Here is a 17,077-nt window from a genome sequence, read left to right as displayed (position 1 = left end):
GAGGGAACTTTTCCTTGATCTGCATTATTAGTCAAAACCAAAGTTTGGATCCCTAGCAATAATACATTTCCAAATACATATGAATGCAGGTTGGAATATATATACTAAATGCAGATCACAAACTTTAGTAGGACCTATTTATATAGTGAGGACCTATTTACATAATGTTTCAAATAACTCTAATGATTTTTCCATAATTCCTTTTATTTCTTCATCTCTCATCCTTTCCCATTTTTATTGAAAACCGACCTTACATTAACTCTATAACTCTTGGTGGTGTGTTTGGGCCGCTTTATTTTGATTGGTCTATCATCAGATCTGTCAATATGAGTTCCAACCCACGGGCCAGCTCGACAGGTTGGCTAAATGAGCCGGGTTGGGTTGGTTAAATTCCAGCTCGAAAAGAACTTGGGTTAGTGCAACCCGACTCATTTAACCCGCGGGTTAGACGGGCCAACCCGCGGGTCAAGCGAGCCAACCCGTCGGGTTAGAGTTATTTTTTATTAAAATAATTATTTTATTTGTCTTTAATTTAAGGTTAGTTTTATGGATTATTTTTAGATAGAAAAATGGAAATTTTCATTTCTTTAAATTTGAGACAATTTTTTGTGTTTTATTTATGGTTATTCTATTATTTATCTTATTTTGAATGCGACGGTAAAATAATTGTGTTCTTAAATCCTATCAACTAAATTATTTTACTATATTTTGTAACCAAAAAATTATTTTACTATATTTCAAATGTGACATACAAATTAATGAGTTGATAAACCTCTTTCTTATGAGTTGATACCAATTTCTGTAATTATTTTTTTGAATTTTTTTTTATAACATTTAAAACATTTTCTAATCTAATTTCTCTATGTTTTTTTTCATTCAACCCGCGAGCCAGCCCGTCAACCCGCGAGCTCGTAGCGAGCCGGGTTGGGTTCATATTTTCCTGATCCGTTAAGACCCCAGGTTGACACAACCCAACCCGTTTTCAACCCAACCCATACGGGCTGACCCATATGGGTCGGGCTGGCCCGTATTGACACCTCTATCTATCATGCGACAACTATTACCCTAGAGTTGACATGGCTCTAAAAAGAGGGGTAGCAAAGAAAAAAAATGAAGAATGAGGTATAATTAAAGAGACAACGAGTCGCTGGGCTTAAGGTAGGCAATGCAGATGGCTTTAGATCTTGACTTTCAACGTGTTGTGTTTGAAACCCACACCCTTGTTATGGTTATCACACTTGGTGCAATCTTGGGGGGAATCACTTGTACTTGGCGTCGATCTTGCTGATTGTTTAGTGTTTTTTTTCTTTCTTTCTTTCGCCCTTTTGCTTCTTTTCAGTTGTTGCATGTACATATAGTAACTATTAATTTAGTTGCTGACATTATGACTAAATATGTCATTTCTTATTTAGATTGAAGACTATACCCTCCAAAATCAGAGAATATTCTATTATATGGTATTCGTGTTTCTTCAATTGAATAAAATTATGGCTTTTACTTATATAAAAAAAAACAAGGCAGTGATTTACTTAAATCAAATTTGTTTGTGATGAAGTTTTTTTTATTTATATTTCTTTTATCATTGTATGCCATTTATTCTAAAATATTACAATATTGATGATTTTTCCCATATTTCAATTAATCTGTCACAGCTTGCTAGATGTAAGTGTGGTTCAGAGGATAGACACATAGTGACCTTACACAGTGAGTTGATGTAACTATCCTTGAAATTAAATTCATAGGCTGCAATGATGAAAGAACATAGGAGGACAAAATTGTAAATAATCAGATATTTAATGACAGGTGTAGTAGTCGACAAACGTGGAGGTCGGCAAGTGTCGGCCGGTGAACCGGGGGAGAGAAAACCGGCGCAAATTCGAAAATTCCCTTTCAACCCCTTTTTCCCATTATTATTTTTTCAAACTATAAAACGTTAAAATCCCACATCACAACAACAATAATTAATAATTGCTCTTCCTCCTCCTCCACAAACCCCTCTCCATCCCAAAAATAAAAATAACTGACACTTCATCATTTAACTGAACCTAGTTATTATTTAACCAATTTCCCATCTTCATTATAACTATTATTATTATTATTTCTTTTTCTTTCTTACAAAATTTTCAGCTCTAGAACTAGAACTAGAGAAGAAGAATAAACCAAGGAACAAATCTGCATCTTCTCTTCTCTCTTCCTCCTCACAAAACAAAACTATAGATCTATCTTCCTAACCCTAACTCTGCAACTCTCTCATTTTCTCTCTTCATGAAGCCTCCCTGGTTGTGATTTTCCATTTTTCTTGGTATGTCTTCTTTGCTTCAAACCCTAATCCTTCAACGCGTTTCAACCTCTCCTGTATTTTGCTTGAATCACGAACTGTTATGCTGAAAAACGTGTTTGATTTGATTCAATTGATGTATCTTTTAAATCGATTTTCCACCTTCAATGGATTATTCGATGGTGTTGTCTTCTATTTTTGGAATATTTTTCGCTTACACAGCCTGTATTGAAGATTTAGAACCGTGTTGCATCTGTTCATTTTTTTTGAAATTAAATTCAATGCATAAATGGAAAATTTTACTCATTAGATGACATGAGATTTGTTGATTGGCATGTAAAAATTATTTCAAGCTCACTGAATTTTGCTTGATTTTCCCCTTTGCTAGTTTTGTTTATTTTCTCTGTTTGATTCTGTAGGTTGTGCGTAAAATAGTTGAGATTAGTTTATACGCGGTGAATGAGAATGATGGATGCAGCTGAAGTTGAAGAAAATCTGTTTGCTGCTAGTGATGCCAAGGTAATTGATTAATATATATGTTTAATTTTATTACATGTTCAATTCTCTGTTATGTAATCTAACCAATATGTATGTGTTTTGTTTTGCAGTTACATGGACAAATGTGCAAGGCTCTTTCTATAATATATTGCAAAGTGTTGTCGATATTTCCTTCCGTAGAAGCGGCGAGGCCTCGGAGTAAAACTGGAATTCAGGCACTGTGTTCGTTACACGTAGCTTTAGAGAAAGCTAAGACTGTTCTTCAACACTGCTCAGAATGCAGTAAACTTTATTTGGTATGATTAATTTCTTCTTTTGTTTTATTTTCTGGTTATGCAGTGTAGAAGGTTTTTAATTTTATTTTAGCTTGGCTCATTGAACAGCTACTTGTTGTTGCCTTGTTGGATGGTGAAGTTATTCGACCTGAAATACATTTTGTAGAATCTTGGATTAGATTTATAACATCAATTTATCATGCAGGCTATAACTGGGGATTCTGTTCTTCTAAAATTTGAGAAGGCTAAATGTGCGCTTGAAGATAGTCTTAGACGGGTCGAAGATATTGTTCCACAATCTATTGGGTGTCAGGTAATAAACTTCAATGTTATGGCTCTGTAGTTCATTGTCAATGTTTGACCTTGTCTGAGGTTTGACTCATTACGTGTTCAGGTTCAGGAGATTGTGAATGAATTTGAGTGTGTGGAATTTGCACTTGATCCATCAGAGAAGCAAGTTGGCGATGATTTGATTGCATTGCTCCAGCAGGGGAGAAAGTTTAATGACTCTAATGAAAGTAATGAGCTTGAATCTTTTCACCAGGCTGCTACAAGACTTGGAATCACATCTTCAAGAGCAGCTCTTACCGAAAGAAGGGCTCTCAAGAAACTTCTAGAAAAGGCTCGGTCTGAGGAAGACAAGCGGAAGGAATCAATTGTTGCATATCTTTTTCATCTTATGAGGAAATACTCGAAGTTATTTAGAAACGAGTTCTCAGATGACAATGATTCTCAAGGTTCTGCACCTTGTTCTCCCACTGTTCAAGGATCTATTGAGGACGGTGTTCCTGGTGGTCATGGCCAGGCTTTTGACAGACAATTTTCAAAACTTAGTTCCTTTAACTTCAAGGCAGATAATAATAGGGAATCAGGGCAGATGCCTTTTCCACCTGAAGAGTTAAGGTGTCCAATATCTCTGCAACTCATGTATGATCCTGTTATCATTGCTTCTGGGCAAACTTATGAAAGGGTTTGCATAGAGAAATGGTTCAGTGATGGGCATAACACGTGCCCAAAGACCCAACAAAAACTTCAACATCTTTGTTTGACTCCTAATTACTGTGTTAAGGGTCTTGTTGCTAGTTGGTGTGAACAAAATGGTGTTCCTATTCCTGAAGGGCCTCCTGAATCTCTTGATCTTAACTACTGGAGATTAGTATTATCCGGGTCTGAATCTACAAATTCAAGATCTGTAAATAGTGTCAACTCTTACAAGTCGAAAGGTGTCAAAGTGGTTCCTCTAGAAGAGAGTGGTATCTTAGAGGAATCTGGGGGAAATGGAACTGAAATTGTGTCTGCACAAGAGGAAGATACTGAGCAGCAGTATTTTAGTTTTCTAAAAGTCTTGACTCGGGGGAACAATTGGAAGAGGAAATGTGAAGTGGTGGAACAGTTAAGGTTGTTGCTGAGGGATGATGAGGAAGCCAGGATTTTTATGGGAGCTAATGGGTTTGTTGAAGCCCTTTTGCAGTTCTTACAATCAGCTGTGCATGAAGGAAACTTGATGGCTCAGGAAATTGGAGCAATGGCTCTCTTCAACCTTGCTGTGAATAACAACGGGTATGCACTGTGTTATATTTTCTAGCTTTTTAGGTGCTGAATCATGAATTGAAACTGATAATCATATGATTGAAAAATCAAAACAGTTCTTGATGTTTAAAAATTGACACCTTGCGTTTTAGCCGAAGTCTTATCTTCATGATCTCTTATTAAGATAATCATCTTTAATTAAAAATTCATCATTATCTCAAAGATCTGGTCAGTGGTAATGCTCTAGCTCTTCAAGATCATTGGCATATCTTATGCCTTTGTGTTTTTTTGTTTGGCCTTCTTCATTTCACAAAAAAAAGACAGCAGCCTATTTCCTGAAAATTCGTTTATAGCCTACATTCAAAATAGATTACACAATGTGTCTATGCCTCTATGGTTTTACTGACGCATCTGATGATCCAATAGTGCCCCCCCCCCACACACACACACCAAAGCTGATCACTAATACATTGAATGTATTCGCACAACTTTATTCAGTATTGAGGCCCTGGTTCTTCATTGGAATATTTAAACAGAGAAAATTTTGTTTGTTCAGTTACTGTGTTTTTCAATAATAGATGTGGCTGAAGTTCCCCAAGATGTAATATAGTTGGTTCATCAACTCTTTCTGAGTTGACATGATCTTAATAATTTTTAACGTTTGTGCACATCATTAACTTGAATTTGATCTCTTATACTTTTCAACAGGAATAAGGAAATGATGTTATCAGCTGGAGTATTGCCAGTGTTGGAGGAAATGATTTCTAACACTAGTTCTTATGGTTCTGCAACCGCTCTATATCTGAATCTCTCTTGCCTTGAAGAAGCCAAGCCTATGATTGGTACGAGTCAGGCTGTACAGTTCCTCACCCAGCTTCTTCAATCTGACTCTGATATTCAATGCAAGCAAGATTCTCTCCATGCTCTCTATAACCTTTCTACCGTGTCTACCAATATCCCATACCTCCTTTCATCCGGCATTATCAATGGCCTGCAATCCCTTCTTGTAGATCAGGGTGATTGCGTGTGGACAGAAAAATGCATAGCTGTTCTGATAAACTTAGCTACTTCTCAAGCTGGAAGGGAGGAAATGGTATCAGCTCCTGGACTCATCAGCGCATTGGCTTCCATATTGGACATTGGTGAGCTCATAGTGCAGGAGCAAGCAGCCTCTTGTCTTCTTATTTTGTGCAACAGAAGCGAGAAATGTTGCGAGATGGTCCTGCAAGAAGGGGTTATCCCTGCACTGGTGTCAATATCAGTGAATGGGACCCCAAGAGGAAGGGAGAAAGCTCAGAAACTCTTGATGCTTTTCCGGGAGCAGCGACAACGAGACCATTCGCCAGTCGAGACTCATCAGTCCCCACCTGAAACTGGTGATTTGTCTGTGCCGCCTGCTGAGATGAAACCGTTATGCAAGTCCATGTCTAGAAGAAAGACAATGAAAGGTTTTGGCTTTTTCTGGAAAACCAAGAGCTATTCTGTTTACCAGTGTTAAGTCTCATGGTTGTAAATCTCTCTCTCCCTCTCTCTCAGCATCTTTACATTTATGACCATGCTTTTGTCCTCCTCCTCTCTCTTTTCCCGTGGGTGCTACTTACCTTTTTTGGTTTACAAAGCGAAGAAGAAATGTACAGGCCTTTGTAATTTATGGATTTTGTTTTTCTTCTTTCGCTTTCCTCCTTGTAATATCAATCTCTCCAAAGTGTTATCTTTTCCTTTCTTTTTCACGGAAAGAGTGAGGATTTTTGAGGTTATAGTAAATGTGAATTATGTTCATTCGGGTGTTCCTTTGGTGAATGAGGCAAGGCAAATTGTGTTTGGATGTAAGTAAGGTGTAACATAAAAAGACTTTCTCACAACTGATCACAAGAGTTCTAATCATTTTTTGATTTGAAGTGTTTGTTGTTTGTTTATACCGCAGCTACCAACTGATATTCAAACACAATCTAACCTGAATATGCAAGTTTGTATGAGGTTTGGGGAAAATTATACTCAATTTTATTTTGTAAAAAATGTATGGGAAGAAAAGACTTGTTTTGTTAAGTTTTTCACTTTTATTACATTTTTCTGTATCTTTTTTTATAATTAAATAAAAAAGAAAGTGGACTGGAGATGAATTCCAGCAAGGTTTTTTAATCCTTATGAGATAATATTATCATACTTTTTATGAATTTACCCGAACCTGTCTCATCCTTAGTGGCGAGTCAAGCTGTTAAGAAGCTAGCACAAGTCGCATTCACCAAAAAAGGTTTCTACTTTTTTATTAGCGGAGTTTATGGCCCGCGTTACTTGGTTGGTGATGTAGATTTTGATATTTGTCTCTCAACATTGATCGTTTTCTGATTATGAAAATGACATGCCAACCGAAGCCTCTTGCTGATCACTTAAATAAATACATTTTCTTTTTTAAAAAATAGGAAAAAAACTCAGGAGCCTATTGCTCACACAGTCACAAATGATTTTAACATGGCACTCAAAATTCACAGATATTATTTTTTTCCTGATGAGTGTGTTGACTTGGTTACCACCACAATTCGTGGCCATATTGCATAATGCCACGTTGCGTGAAGGGCGTGTTTATGTTTGCGATTTTCTGATTGAAAGCAGCTTAACGTGACTTTTATGCATTTGTCTGGATAGTGTTGATGTCAGTAGATCTAGTTTTATTGTCTTTTTGGTCAAACAGTAGATATCTAGTGTTAGATTCTGTCTTCTAGCCTTCTCGTTCTAGGGACTTGGACTGTTTTCCTTTTTTTGACAATTACTTTGTGTACTGTGCTTCTCACTTGTTTTTGATTGGGCCGACGTTTGTTTTCTGATTTGGTTGTATTTTAGACGTGTTCATTTTTACCAAAAAAGGCATAATTGGTTCATCAATCTTTCTTTTTGTTGGTTAAGAGACTTTTTGGACGAAGTTGTTGGTTAGGAGTTGGATTCTGGCCCCGTTTGGATAAACAGCTTAATTAAGCGCTTGCGCTTATGACATAAGCGCTTATTCATAAGTTATTTTTAAAAATTTATTGAAATAAATTAAAAATAAGCTGTGTATAAGCATAAGCTGTTTTTCATAAGCTATCCTGAGTAGCTTATGAAAATAAGCTGAAAATAGCTTATGGCAGACCATAAGCTGTTTGCATAAGCTCTCCCAAACACTGGCATAAGAGCTTATGCTGTCAGATAAGCTCAAATAAGCTCTTCCAAACTGGGCCTCTATGTTGACCCCAAACCAAGTTAGAGTTTATTCCATAGATTTTTCAGTTATTTGTCTTATTCAAAACCTATTTGATTAATTTATTTAAAGTATTGGATAAAAAACTTAATTCAGTACTACATCTCATCCTATTTATAAAAGTAAAAACAGTTACCTTATACAGTTTAAGAAAAGAAGTTAAAGTAGTTATGTGTAATAAATTTATTCTAAGTTGATGTTAAACTTCTAAAATTACCCTTATCATTCTGGTGATCCTAGTCACGGGGTTCCTCGGAATGGAACTAAAAACTAATCCTAGTGATCTTAGTCACGCGAACCTTGAGAAATCATGATTTTCGGGACTAGAATCTCACCAGGAACATAATTTTTCAATAAGCTACTTTAGGTAATTTGTAGTTTATATCTAATTTTTATCATTGCTCGTAAGAGTGGATTCAGTTCCTCTAAAATGGGTTAAATTACTTTAGAGGGTAAAGTAAACATTACAATTATTGATCTTGACCTTTTCAAATTATGCGATCATTATTGATGGTTATGATGCTTATTTTACTCTGTAAAGTAAATCCACTGGTTTTAGAGGAGTCAAACCCCATGAGAGCGAATTAATTTCAGTGTAGGTGGACCGATATATTTCAAGACAAGTGGGTAAAATTTTCATAATAATTTATTTATTTATTTATAAGTAATCACATTGGTCACTAAGTTGGTTTTTAACGGTCCACATAGAGAAAAATAATTTTGTTTCATAATAATTGTCAACTTAGGATTCAAGTGAAATATTAATTGATGTTTTTTTCATATAAAGCTCTCCGAGAATAATAAATGAAGAAAGATAAATATACATCTTAAATGATAAATTAAAAAATATATTTTAAAAAATTAACAGTAAAAATTGCATTTCATTTTTTTTAAAATAAAAATTGCATTTCTTAATATAAGTATTTATATTTATTCTCTTTGCCAATAGTATTTTGAAAGTGAGTTTTTTTTTTTCCGGGTGAAAGTGAGGTCTAAATGACTAAATGTATTAAAATGATAAAATGGTGAATGAATATTGCACGCAATGCTAGTCTGAAGTTCTCTGCTGCTACTACAATTGAAGATATTCCTGAAGCTCATCTGTTTGCAGGTTCCACTTTCAACTTCAATTTGATCCCCGCTCAAGGTGCACGAGAGGACTATTTGAATGGACGCTTCTGGTCCATTTTTCCCAATGCCTATGTGAATAATGGACTCCAGATTACACAAAGTATTTTATCTACCATCTCTCGCGAGTACCACTGTGATTCCAGAATTTGATCCTGGCTCTTTGGAAGAAGAGGTGAGTCGCCCTTTCCTCTAGACTTTTGATGTTCTCTTGTTTAGTCTTAAGCTTAGACTTTTCTTATTGCAATGTTTGATCCATATTGAAGATATCAACTAGTTTTTTGTTGACTGCGGAAGCCTAACACAACCCTCCTCCTTAACCCACCGGCTATGCAAACATAGGTGTAGTTAGACTTTTCTTATTTGTAGCAAGCTCTCTTTAATGAATTCCATATTATGTAAGCTTGCTTTCTCCTCCAGACATTGCTGAATTTGGATATGTTGCAGTTGAATTTTCCCTGCCGTCATTGCTCTATAACTGTTTAATCAAGATTACCAGGCCTAGATAGATTTAAAGAGCCTAATCATACATCAGACGTCAATGAAACTGTGACTGCAGTGAAAGAATAAAATATGACTGCAGGGAAGCTAGGCATTGCCTCACGTTCTTTTGAATCAATTGACTCAAAATTTTCCTATCACATATTCTCCTCTACTTCGCACCCGTCTGTAGGTCATAAGAGTATTGAGTTGTTCGATTGCGAAGTAGGTTCCAATACTCATCTGTTTGATGTTGTTGATTTGCAGACCATAAAGCATATGGTTGAACCCTCTGTCAAGAAAGTTCCTTCATCTGTTTAAGGATCTTCGACCTTCATCTGAATACAAAATGTTGCTACCTCTAAACTTCATCCTAATAGTTTTGATTTTGTCCAGGCTTTTTCGATTCTTTGTCGTGAGTTGGGTATTGACCCCGCAATAGCGCTATTCTTTTAAACCTTTTCAAGTTAAATATAGCAATGAGATAGTTTGTGTCGAATGGCATTAGGAAGAAAAAACTGCTACACTCACTGGTTCCTTCTACAAAGGTTTCAAGCAATGGTTTTTTATAATAGGTTGTATCAAGGATGGTTCATTGGTTTGTGATATCAAATGTTTCCTAGTTCTTAGGTTGCAAAAACTTATTAATTCTTAACTATCTCATTGATAGCAGTTTACAATATAAATTACATATTTCTGATTTGTGAACAAATATAGCATCTATTGACGTTGCTGTGGTAAGAACAAGCTGGTAACACCTGATTTGGTTATATATACTCAGAAGAAACCATGCATGTTGTGCAGCATTGCTGCTGACACAGAGAACACGATCAGTAATGATGCTCTTTGCAAATGATTAAACATAGACTGAGCAATGATATGTCTACAATTTTTAATTAGTAGTGAATGGAGCATCTGTTCCTTGCAAAACTTGGGTGATAATTGAAAAACAAACTACAAATGAAAACAATAACAAAAAGACACTCATTTTATAAGTAGGCACAGAAGGAAAGGATACACATCCTAGATGCATTCCCTCTGTCTCTCTAAGGGCATGTTGGGAAATTCTTTTACAATTGATTCTAGAGCCAGAATCAATTATGAGGAGAAGCTTCTGTGAGCAGTTTATGAGTTTCATGATAAAATTCTGAGAAAAAGAAGCCGATTCTAACGACCAGATGTCATGAGCCATGCCGACTCAAACAATTGCAGAATTGGATCATCCTTGACACTTTCACTCCTTCCAACTTGGTATTTCCCAAAACTCTGACACACTTCATCATTATTTCCAGCACTCTTCTCTGTTCCTACACTAGCTTCGCATTCAACATCTCCATTAATCTTCTTCTCATTCTCACACTCTTTCTCCACCTTGCTATCACTTGGTTCCTCTTCTTTCCCTCTCTCTAACAATGCTTCCTTGTATGACCCTTTCACCTGACTCGGCACCGCCACCTCTGGAATCCCTTTATGTTCTGCCTCTGGTATAGGAGGAAAGCTTTCCACACTATCACTATCAATGACAACATCATCTGAAGAATCCATGGGAATGTTATTATTAAGGTACCCCCCAGATGATGATTGCACCTCCTCATTGCAACTCCTATCAATACCTATTGTTTTCTCATCTATGCTTGAACTTTCATGTCCCCAATGGTTCAATGTAGAAGCCAAGCTATTCAACCTTGATGTGACACGGCTCAGTGTCCATTCTACGAAAGGAACTTCATGGATTATGGCAGGAAACTTGGTCACTGCATAATCAAATTTTTCTGGCAGGGACACAATCACTAACACAACTTCATCGACTTTATCGAACGCATGTGTTGAAGGGGGGAACAATTTCTCTGCAATTTTTTCAGCTGATAGAATGCGGTTATCGATGAAACTGAGGATTGCTAGCCATTGGTATTGCAATGCGTAGATAAGGGGTGTGAAAAATTTGGCCAGATTTACAATCTTTCTTAAAGGTGAGCCTAATGGTCCATTGATATGTTGGATTTTGACTAAGGCAAGGTCAGCAATTGCTAAGATGGAGACTCCACATGCGTGTAAAGGACGTTGCCTTGAAGTTGAACTCATTCTTACGGTTGCTTTTGGTTCCTGAGAATTCAGAACAAAAGAAACATTTGCAAAGGTCATTAGTATTATATAGAGAACATTAAAGTTTGAACAACTTACTAATGAACAATACAAATCAAATTTTCATTATTTGGTAACAAGTTTGCATGTTTCTGATTCTGATTACAGATTTCATTCATATGGCAGATCTCATATGGGTAACTACTGCTGTCTTGTTCTGTTATATATGTAACCAATCTACCAGTTCATCATTCTTGGTTTTGTACTTTTTTACATGTATGGTTGCAATTTGTGTGGCATGTCATCTATTTAACGTTATATTTTCGTGCATGTTTTGCAGGGATTGGTCAATCCAATCAAATGTATCTACCTAACGATTAACGAATCATAGAAGAAAAACGTACATGGCCTAATTGGTGTCTGTCTGAGAAATCTGATACTTATTCTATTTATTAAAATCGCATTTCCTGATAGAAACATTGACATTCCAAGAAAAGAAGTGATGAAAAAAAAAATCAAATCAAATGAAATTTCCAAGCTTACCTGGGAAAAGAAAACGGTGGGTGGCATATTATTCGTGAAGATGGTAGGAGTCCATAAATTAAAACTGCATGCTGGTAACTTGTCCCTTGAGAGAATTTATAGATCTTGCAACCTAAAAATATGAAAAACAAACAACATAAAAGGTGTCATCGAAAAAATCAACTTGACCCGTAACAGATGGCAATTTCCTGGCAGCTAAGAATGGAGGAAGAACGCAAGATTTGTATTTACGCATAAAATATTATCAAATTTAAAAGATGGCATTTATATATACAACATAATTACTAGTTGTTCCGGTATGGAACTATCAAGCAAGGGCTAACCAGTTTGAGAGCGATAGAGAATGAACGAAACTAGAAAAATGCCTGAAAAATTAGATCCCCCACCGCTTGGGTGGTGTCTGATATTTATAGATTCAGTTTCGGTCCGCCCAGACCATGGGTTGCGTGACCCATATTTACATTAGGCTGATAAGCCCAACTAATCAATAAGCCGATATCAGACCACAAGCCCACAAGACACCGTATCTTAAAAGCTTTAAGACGAAGTGTGTCTTTTTTCGAGCCCACAAGTAATTAACTCACCCAACACTACACAAAGACTAACAAGTAATTGACACGCCCAAAATGTGCAAAGGAAATAATGGGCACACAGGCTCCAAAATCAAAATTTAAAAGGCATAAAAGCTAAGTAGTCATTCCTTTGTCATTTCAACTTTTGCTGTTACTTCTTGATCTTTGTGTAGCGTGTGCAAGTTGACCAAAATCACCTCTTCGCATCAATCACAGCCTCACTGTCATTATCATGAATAATTTTCTCTTCCCCTAAACCATGATTACAACCTGCTCTCATAATACCACAAGTAATAATGCACAATAATTTGAAACTTGAACAAAATAAAAGTTGAAGACTTAAATGTAAATCAATAACATGGAACACACTTACTTCATATCGCTTGCACATTCATCTATGCTCAGTGTAGTGTATTCTTTGTAAGATGAACTTTCCATCAGAATCATTATGTGTTTCTTTACTTTTCATCGGAATTGATCCGCCTTCATCATTATTCAAGCACATCGCTTTCTTATTTTACTGTATATAGTAAAATACTCTTGAGTGAATCTCAAAATTTTATAAAGTTTAAACTTAATCAACTACTTTGGAATCATAAGGCCTTCGTGTATATAACTTAGTCAAATTTTCATTTTTGACATAGTTATTAATGGAAATCAAAGTCACGATATTTGATTTCATTAGTATGCTCGCGTGGAGACTTGTGCTTAGTTTGGACAAGCTTAAATCCAATTTAAGACTGTGCTTATGAATTCGTGGTCGAATGCTCTTGTTTTAAGAGACTTACTCTTTTCTCAATTGTCTGACGTCGCCCAATTGATAGACCTTAGTTGATAAGTTTCCGCTATGGGTAAAAGAAATAAGTAAAATGATACGCCCTTGATCACTTTAAAAAGGTTATGCCTCGTTAAAACTCTCCCGCCTGGGGTAGAGAAAAGAGTGCATACCTGTTATTCATTTATAGTTGATGCCTCGTTAAAAACTCTCCCGCCTGGGGTAGAGAAAAGAGTGCATACAAATAAAATGTTATTCATTTATAGTTGATGCCTCGTTAAAAACTCTCCCGCCTGGGGTAGAGAAAACAGTGCATACAAATAAAATGTTACGCCCTTGAACATTTTATAAAAGGTTATGCCTCGTTAAAAACTCTCCCGCCTGGGGTAGAGAAAAGAGTGCATACGCCCTTGAACATTTTTAAAAGGTTATGCCTCGTTAAAAACTCTCCCGCCTGGGGTAGAGAAAAGAGTGCATACCTGTTGCTCCTTTCTTTTTCTGTACTTAATGTTTTATGCTTTGACTGTTTTTAGTCAACTCATCACCTGTTAACTCATCACCTTGTTAGCATGAGATAAAATATAATATAACATTGACAATATCAAAATATGTAAGAAGCGCACAAACATGCAAATTGTACAGGAACAATATTCAAAATCCAAAACCTTAAAGAAATGAGTTTTCTCAGTATTATGAATGAGTCTTCTCAATTACTAAACTAAGCAGCAAAAACACAATGGAACACTTCTTATGATCAGCCTAAGCTAGTTTATCTAAATCAGAATCATTCCACCATCAATTCAATGAACATTCATCCAAGGTTCAAAGCTTCAAGCTTCACAAAACCAAAACCAAAATCCATGTTGCTTTAAGCAAAAATCATGACAGGATAACTAAAAAGTGAAATCTTATATAGATACAATGAGGCAAAAAAAAAAAGTGAAATCTTATCATATTTGTTAGCCAATACTCAATTTCTGGTACCCTTGAACCTATTAAGCACATAAAATTTGATAGTTATAGATACTTCACAAGACATATGATGAAGACTCTTCCAAAATGTATATGCAAGCCTATTAACCATACTGCACTCTGACTTTAAAAGAAAAACCTTAATTCCATTTAAGAATCATGTAATAACCAAATGCTTATTTTCTATGAAAATAGTATGATTAAAGTTCCACATCATTACATACATATAGTTTGGTAAGCAAGCAAATTATCATCAAAACAGCGTTTAATTGTAGGAGAAATTTTATAGCTTATGATAACTCAAGCACACAACACCCAAACCTAAGGTTTTCTAAGTAAAATGGCAGTTTAAAATGAAAGTTGGCCAAATAATATAAGGCATAGCATCAGAAACACTTGATAACCAACACAAAGTCAAGAACTCAGGGTAACTTTTTTCCAAACAGCAACGTTATACTTTCTTGAACTTCTTTTGAACTCACATAGAGAATTTATCAAATATATGGTAGGCATTTGGAGATCTCTTCAAAGTACAAATTGAAACTCATGGACCCCAAAATGCAATCAGATCCAACATCAATGTGGAAGTAACCGAGTATAGATTGATTTTCAACATAAATTTCAATCTCTTGCATCACAAGTTCAAGTAATCAAGCTTTCAGGATTAGCAGGCAAAATCTCAATTTGAAGGACCAATTCTTCATGTTCAATTCAAGAATATAGCAGAGCAACTCACAACAAAGACAAATTGATACTTAATAACATAGAAAGCATTAACTTTAGAATCAACTTTGAATTCAAGTAAAGAGCATCCATTCATCAAAATTAAAGCTCATTATTTTATAGCTCAAACAGTTCAAATTCATATAGTGATATAAAACATCCACTGTAATTAGACACTTTCCAAAGGTACTTCTTATTAAAGCTAGGAGACTGTTTCTCAAATAATCAATTAAGGATTTACCATCAAAACAAATTAAGAATTAACTATGCAAGGGTATATTCCACTGGAGTTCGAATAATTATCAAAGAAAATCACTATTCTTTGTGCAGACAGCATGCAGATTATGCAGATAGGATATTAAATAGAATTAAAAGAAAGATTTGTCAAACCAGGATTTTGTCTCAGTTCCAGATTCTGTGTTATTCAAGACCAGTCATTTTTGTTGGCATACCCTCTCCTAGGATGCATTTTCATCATCCTCCATTCCATCAAGTATGGTCCACCATATGCCATGAGAAAAATGGAGATATCAGTCTTAAAGCAAAAACAATCAAAGGAGAGTAGGAAACAAAACACAAAGAAATAATCCAAAAAGCCAGAATCTTCTTTGGGCGATCCTGAACAATATGCTTGAATTTTCTTGGTTTCCCGCATCCTGTTCGCCACCGCCATGGACTAGGTTCACGTTCAAAAGGATCCTTTCGCCAATCTGAACCATAGGTGACATTTGCTCGCCGAATTTGAACACCGGCGACAACTTGCTCGCCACTGAACTTCAACGTCGGCGACCCTTGCTCGCCAAGCTTCAACCGCCAAAAGCAAAAACTTGTTCGCCGTAATAACGTCCCCGCAGCAAACGTGTTCGCCATAACTCCATCGCCGCAGGAAACGTGTTGAGATTGCCTCATATGCAAAGTTGAAGTGCCGAAATCGTTCACCGATTTCATCGAACAGTTGGCGTGCCATTCTGATTCTCCACTACTTCTTCTTGATCTGATCAGTTTCTCCATCTGATTTATGGACACAAAAGAGAGTAACGAAATTAATTTCGAACTACTGGTAATCAGAGTACAAAACTAATGGAAACAAAACCGAAACAGAAAGTAGAAGAAAATTCCGAAGGAACAAGGATCTGTTTGAATGATCCTGAATCAATTTGGTTTGATTGAACTCATGGGCGAACATGGACGATTTCGACCCAGAGTGGCGGTTGAGAAAGCATGAGCGGTTGCAAACTCCGAAGTAGCAGTTGAGACAAAATGGTCGTTTAAATTCTGGTCGTGGCGGTTGAAATTGAGTGGGCCGTTTCAACCCAAAATGATGGCTTCATCTTCTACGTGGCGGTTATGCAGTTTCAACGTCTCGACGACGGAGCCTCGCTGACAGTCCACACCACGTTCGCCATCTATGTTGCCGTCATAGGATGCGGAATTGTGTGCAAACCCTCTCGTCTGCGAAACGCACCAACACTGCTCTGCACTTGCAATTTCTTCCTTCAACTATCTCTCCGTCCAAGGTTCTCTTTCTCGATCCCTCGCCCCCTTTCTCATCTGACGAAAAAGAGGTGGCTTCCCGGAGACCTGAATGACAACGAGAGTAATAATCAACAGATTCTACCCTTCACTCACTCCTCTCGCCCACTCTTTCCTTTCCAATTTCTTTGCTTCATTTTTAGATGTGCCTTCTCAACACAGCAACAAGAACACGAAGGATTTCTATGGGATGATGGTCGGCGATTGCAAATTCAGAGAAGTGGATTGGCGGTGGAAAAAGGATGAAAGTGGTGGTTATAGAAAAGCTTATGATGATCCGGTGACGGATGGAATTTGGGGAAGTGGGGAAGTTTTACCTTGCCCCACGGTGGGCGCCAATGTTCCGGTATGGAACTATCAAGCAAGGGCTAACCAGTTTGAGAGCGATAGAGAATGAACGAAACTAGAAAAATGCCTGAAAAATTAGATCCCCCACCGCTTGGGTGGTGTCTGATA

General features: G+C 36.6%; 2 protein-coding genes across 2 annotated transcripts; one reads left to right on the top strand and one right to left on the bottom strand.

Annotated features, from left to right (window-relative positions):
- The first annotated feature begins 1,975 nt into the window (after positions 1-1,975).
- LOC130710729 (U-box domain-containing protein 45-like) lies at positions 1,976-6,360 on the top strand. Its single transcript, XM_057560079.1, has 6 exons — positions 1,976-2,302; positions 2,698-2,797; positions 2,887-3,072; positions 3,257-3,364; positions 3,446-4,611; positions 5,290-6,360. Exons 2-6 carry the CDS (start codon positions 2,738-2,740, stop codon positions 6,077-6,079), a joined length of 2,310 nt encoding a protein of 769 aa, XP_057416062.1. The 5' UTR covers positions 1,976-2,302; positions 2,698-2,737; the 3' UTR covers positions 6,080-6,360.
- A 4,031-nt stretch (positions 6,361-10,391) lies between these two features.
- Positions 10,392-12,185, bottom strand: LOC130716033 (uncharacterized). Its single transcript, XM_057566205.1, has 2 exons — positions 12,047-12,185; positions 10,392-11,524 (listed from the first exon to the last, which is right to left on the bottom strand). Exons 1-2 carry the CDS (start codon positions 12,071-12,073, stop codon positions 10,589-10,591), a joined length of 963 nt encoding a protein of 320 aa, XP_057422188.1. The 5' UTR covers positions 12,074-12,185; the 3' UTR covers positions 10,392-10,588.
- Between the last annotated feature and the right edge of the window lie 4,892 nt (positions 12,186-17,077).

Source organism: Lotus japonicus, chromosome 4, assembly GCF_012489685.1.
Source record: "Lotus japonicus ecotype B-129 chromosome 4, LjGifu_v1.2".
Taxonomy (NCBI): domain Eukaryota; kingdom Viridiplantae; phylum Streptophyta; class Magnoliopsida; order Fabales; family Fabaceae; genus Lotus; species Lotus japonicus.
This window is presented reverse-complemented; position numbering and strand designations above follow the sequence as displayed.